Source organism: Diabrotica virgifera, chromosome 7 (assembly GCF_917563875.1).
Source record: "Diabrotica virgifera virgifera chromosome 7, PGI_DIABVI_V3a".
Lineage (NCBI taxonomy): Eukaryota > Metazoa > Arthropoda > Insecta > Coleoptera > Chrysomelidae > Diabrotica > Diabrotica virgifera.
In genome coordinates, this window is record NC_065449.1 from 15998914 (window position 1) to 16004913 (window position 6000).

Consider the following 6000-nt stretch of genomic DNA (forward strand, 5'->3'; position numbering starts at 1 on the left):
ACATCAATGAAGATGATCCAGATCGCCGAATGCAGTTTTGCGAAATAATGCAAGAATTATGTAAGCAAAATACACTTTTTATTAAGAGGATCGGTACGTATTTTTGGCTGCAATGCTATTCAAATGGGGATTTATTTTTTTCGAATCCTGAGAAAACTAATAAGTATTTTTGAAAAATTTAAACGCAGAATGAAAGATTACGTTATTAGCGAGGGCCGAAAGTCCCTGATAACTTCTATAATGTTTATTTTAATAAGTTACGGGGGTGAAAAACTAAGAGAAAATTTAGTGTGATTTTTAATTTCAAATATATCATTCAAAATAAACTTTTTATTTACTATAAGGGACTTTCGGCCCTCGGTAATAATTTAGTCTTTCATTCTGCGTTTAAATTTTTCAAAAATATTTATTGGTTTTTTCAGGATTTGAAAAAAATGAACACAATGTCGTGGTAATATTTTCCAAACCTATCTTTGTCTTACAACGCACTCAGCCGAATATAATATTGTCAGCATATATTGTCAGTCAGACACTGACAATCAGTGACAATTTTAAATATTTGACATTGCATCGGGAATATGTTGAGTTATTGATTAAATATTATTGATATATAGTGTATTTGATAAATAATTGATTTAAGATGTGAACTTAATAATAAAAAGTTATTTATTGTGTATTATTTGTGGATTATCCAAGCAGAGAATACATCAGGATAATATATTCTGTGATCCAAGTATTTTGTTAGTTCAAAATGTTCAAAGATGTTCAAAATTTTAAGCGTTCCATAACAATACATTATTAAAAAATCACTTTGACACCTTTTCCTCTTTTCTCGATTGAGTATTAGTCTTTGTTGTACAAATAAATTATTACAATCACTGAATACATAGTTAGTGAAAAAATTATCACATTTATTAACTGAATTAATAATTTGCAATTATAAAAATAACAGTTATCCAAGAACATTCAAAACCCATCTCTTTAAATTAATGATGACATTTTCAAGTAGAATGACATTCTAGTAATGTTTACATATCCATACCAGTGTGAATTTTACTACACGTAATTTGCCGTGTAAAGACAGAAAAAGTAGGGATACACGTAAAATATTTGCGAATTATGTACCCATAGCCTTAACAATATGGAACAGTAAATCGGCAAAACAGATATTGGATCTTCCCCCAAGATCCCCAGATCTTACACCACTTGATTTTTCCTTCGGGGATACTTAAAATGATCGTTTCAAGAACGACGGTTAATAAGGTAAAATATTACTATAAACGATCATAACTTCGAAGTGGTTAAAGAATTTAAATATCTAGGAGCAACAACCACCAATGACAAAAAAATCAAACGAAAAGTTGAAACGCGAATAATGGCGGTAAACAGATCTTTCTTTGCAATGCTACATTTAATGAAGTCAAAACTTCTCTCACGGGGTACAAAAAACCAGATATAAACTTTGTACTAAGGTAAGTTAGCTTAAATCGGCCTATTTTAACCTCAGGAACCTGAGGTTAAGCTATGGCCCATTCTTTACCAAACACCCTGTATGTATAAGACCACAATACGACCAGCAGTCGCGTATGGAAGCGAAACATGGACGCTAACAAAAAGAGAATTAAATAAATTAGGATCGTATAATCTAATTCTTAGAAATCTAATTTAAATGAAGACCTTACCAAGAAGTTATTATGATCAAGCCACATTGTTAGCGTAAGTACATAAAGTAAAAAAAATGTTTTTAGAGTTCAGCTATCACCCTTTATTTTCGATTATGACTATAACTGAGTAAATAAGATGAAACCATCAAATAAAAAAGTAAAATCTTCAATAAACTTTAACTTTTTGTAGTCATACTTGATTAAGTGAGTAGAAAAAGTCATATAAGTGAACAATATTGTTTTTAATAACAAATATCTCTCAAAAGCTTGATTTATAATGGTAGGGGAGCCCAAGCGGGAATTTTTGCAGTTATTCGAGTGCGTCAGATTATCACATGGGGAAAAACCTTGTACCCTGTAAATGTACCCCTACCATAAAATCCGAAAAAAAATGTCCATAAAAAAACTTCAAATCGTCAGATAAAATAAGGCAAGTTTAGTACATGCAGAATAGTGTATATTTCAAAAATCTTAAGGAAATGGGTGAGTCACAAAGTTTCACAAGAAAAAGCGAATATTTCGAGAAATAAACGTCATATCGAAGAACTAAAAAATATGTTTTCTATATTTTTTAAAAATCTATCAAATGCCACTAAACACGACCTGCAAAATACACGTATTCAATATTTTTCAAACATCTATCGAATGACACCAAACACGACCCCCACGGAGGTGGGGAGGGGGGTTACTTTAAAATAATAAATAGGAGCCCCCATTTTTTATTGCAGATTTGGATTTCTTACGTAAAAATAAGTAACTTTTATTCGAAACATTTTACTTCTTTACGATCGAGAGTGAAATTTTATAATCCCGGGCGCATGCGCACACAGACAGTATGTAGTTCGTTGCTAATCTTTCAAGATATGTATGTATCAGCGCTGTCAGCGCAAATAAGTCATTAAAAGGATATATTAGTGTTTTTAGTAAATGTATTATTTATTATAATTTTTGTGTCTTTAGATTTGTCTTCCTCGGAAGTAAGATAATAAAGTATCTATTATAACATTTTTATACTTCACTTGATCTATTTGTCACCGTGATGTGTAATTATATCCGAGACGTCACTTATAAGGGGCTTGATAGCTTGGTTGGTAGAGCATTGGACCAGAGATCGAGAGGTCCCGGGTTCAAATCCCGGACGATTCATGTTCTTTTTTTTTAATTTTTGGTATCGTTTTAATAAAATTTTTTTAAAAGTGGTAGCTAAGAAAGTTAGTTTAATATTTAAATAAAATACAAATAACGTGAAGTATATTTATTTCGTTGAAATTATATAATAGAAGTATAACTTCTTACGTGCGTACAAAGTACACACACATTATCTTTTTCGAATAATGGATAGATGGTGTTATAATCGGAAAAAACGATTGTTGGAAATGGAAAGTTAAATTAAAAAATGGAAAGTCCCCACTTAAATGGAAAACTTTACTTAACTTTTTTTTGTTTTAGGACCTAATCTTCACAACCCAATAGGTCCCTATAACGCTCGAGTAACTGCACATTTAGCATACTTTCCTCCCCTACTATAATGCAATAATGACTCATTTGACACGAATTTTCTTTTATAGCTTGGAGACTGCTTAGAACAATTCCTGCAAAAGCAACATTCCGGCCTGCAATCGCCACACAAGAGTATTACACCCGATTCCAACATAAAATGTTCCTATTGTCAAATATCTATAAGCAATCCAGTTCTGCGAGAGGTCAAACATTGCGTTTGCGGGCATTACTACCATCAGGTCTGTTTTAAAAGTCACAGTAGCATTTGTAAGTATTGTGTAGAAGATACCAACAGTTAGATGTCTGTAAGAGTTATAGCTAAGTCCAAAAATATTAGTTAGAACAGACAAAAGATTCGAATAGAAGATTTTTGTTTATTTGACAGTGGTGTCGTATGTCTAAAGTCATTAAATTAAGATTATTTTAAATATTTTCAGTCAATAGAATTTCAATTGGATTTTTGAAAAATACTTTTTATATCACTACCGGTAAGTTATTTCAGTGATAGGTTCACATTTAACAATAGCATTCTATAAATGTGTATCTAGGATGTTTAGTGAAAGTTTAAAGATTATAAAATTGCGGGAAAATTATAAATTTTAAAGGGGCAACGATATCAAGTTTAGTGATCAAAGTATGCTACATGAAGTATAGTAGAACAGTGAAAAATACGTGTCAGGTATATAGAGAAACAATACACCAGTCTTTTCTCTCCATGTACTCATCATCATTCTCATTGACTTTATCCGGCTTCCCTTATTGTATTTCTCTGTAAGTTTCTATCTTGCGTCATTACAATATCAATCCCCTTTATCGATATGTCCTGCCTAAGGGTCTCTCCCAGGTCTTCCTCTCCTACCCTTTCCAGGAATCCGCAGTTCTAAATCCTCTCCTTCCTACTTCATTCTCTGAAAGTCATTTTGAGTAATTTTATCAATTTCATGCTAAAGAGCTTATACCTGGTATATTGTTTCCAGTCTCATCAAGTCTTTATAATATGTACTTATACACAAGCCATCTAAGATCCTCCAGACCAAGGTCCTTAGTCTTGTCTTCTACTTTTTAAAGCATGCACAACTCTTTTCTTGTTTTCTATAGATAGTACGTAAAATTATCGGTAAAGCTAGATAATGATGTTCATTGCTGTACAAACCGATTTGCACCGTGCCTCTTTCCCTACCTTTGTAAGTAGCTTTTTCAGCAGCTAGGCAAGAATGTTGACCACATTAACACAAATAATTGGAGCATTGGGAATTGAAAATTGAAAGTTTTTCGAGCAAATTCAATACATTCGCAAAGTAATGCCAAACTAGGACGATGTAAGATGTGAGAAGAGAACCTAGTAAGCCTTCACTGTGCCTGAACAATATATTAACACCTACAAAGGTGGCTAAAAATTTTGACGGGTCTACTACTTCTTTCCATTAACCTCATTCTCGCAGGTATGTGTAAATATTTTAGAACCTGGTACATTCTATTTCAATCAGTGTGATCATAATACTTTTAAAACTGTACAAACAAGACATGTAGCACCAGTTTGTGATAAGTAGTCTCGAGTTTCCTTGTGCAAAAAACTGGTCTGTAACGATTTGTTCCTCTAAATCTAGCTCGACATTCTTCCAATATTGTTCAGTATTATTCATGGAAAAATAATTTCACTATAAATAAAATAAAATTGTCAAATGATGTTGGAAAATTAATTGGTTGCCTATTTAAAATTCTTAACGTACGCCCCTGGACTGTTTTGTCACTGCGCAGCTGCAATCTAAGTGCCAAGATACTGTGGCAAAAGTACTTTAGAACCTAAGAACCATTGTAACATATTAACAGATAAAAATCTGGTAGATTATACATGTACGAAAGAGAACTTTTTTCTGTATGTATAGTAGATTGTTCAATAGGTTTTGTCATTTGATAAAAAAATTAAGGATTTTATGACTGAAATACATTGTTGTGTTTCAATCATAAGCTTGTCATGACGAAAAAGTTCTTTTAAAATACCATAGTTTGTCGGATAAAACAGGGTCTTTCATGTATTATTGTTTGAAAGGAGGATAGTATCTATTATAAAAATTGTATATTCTGTGATATTTTGACAAAATGATTATAAATCTCAATAAACATTTTAAGAATTATTCTATTTTTTAGATTCTTTCAAATACCTTTAAAAAACAAAAATAGGTTGTTATTGTTAGCAAAATAAGTTTTATGCATAAAACACATTAATATTATTGCTATTGTTTTTTTTATTTATTATTACATTATATATTATTTATTTTATTTGGTGGCAATTGAAAGACTGTAATTTTTGAAACGGGCTAAGATTACAAGTTTTCGTAACTATTAGGCCAAGTTCCATTCATCTTTCCAGAAAAAACGAGATATGTGCAGACTTAATAAACAATAATAGGTTTAACTCAGAACTTAAGGAGATAGGCGCAAAATTTTTGATTAATGCATTCATTTTTTTGGAATCCTGAGAAACTTGTAAGTATTTTTGAAAAATTTAAACGCAGAATAAAAGATTACATTAATACCGAGGGCCGAAAGTCCCTGAAAACTTCTCTATAATGTTTATTTTAATAAGTTACAGGAGTGAAAAAGAAGAGAAAATTGTGTGGGATTTTTAATTTCAAATATCTGATTCAAAATAACGCTTTTGTTTATTCTAAGGGACTTTCGGCCCTCGCTAATAATGTAATCATTCTGCGTTTAAATTTTTCAAAAATATTAGTTTTTTCAAGATTTGAAAAAAATTAATACCATGTTCGTGGTGATATTTTCGAAATCGAGCATTCCGTATCTTTCTCATACAATGTGGTGACAAGACAATGTG

The 6000-nt window shown here is 31.4% G+C and overlaps 1 protein-coding gene across 1 annotated transcript in view; it reads left to right on the forward strand.

Moving 5' to 3' along the window:
• LOC126888794 (BLOC-2 complex member HPS5 homolog) overlaps positions 1-5299 on the forward strand; it is a 32313-nt gene extending 27014 nt beyond the window's left edge. The window contains exon 5 of the mRNA XM_050657167.1: positions 3233-5299. Within this exon, the coding sequence (XP_050513124.1) occupies positions 3233-3463 (231 nt within the window). The 3' untranslated portion in view covers positions 3464-5299. The remainder of the gene's footprint in view (positions 1-3232) is intronic.
• The last annotated feature ends 701 nt before the right edge of the window (positions 5300-6000 follow it).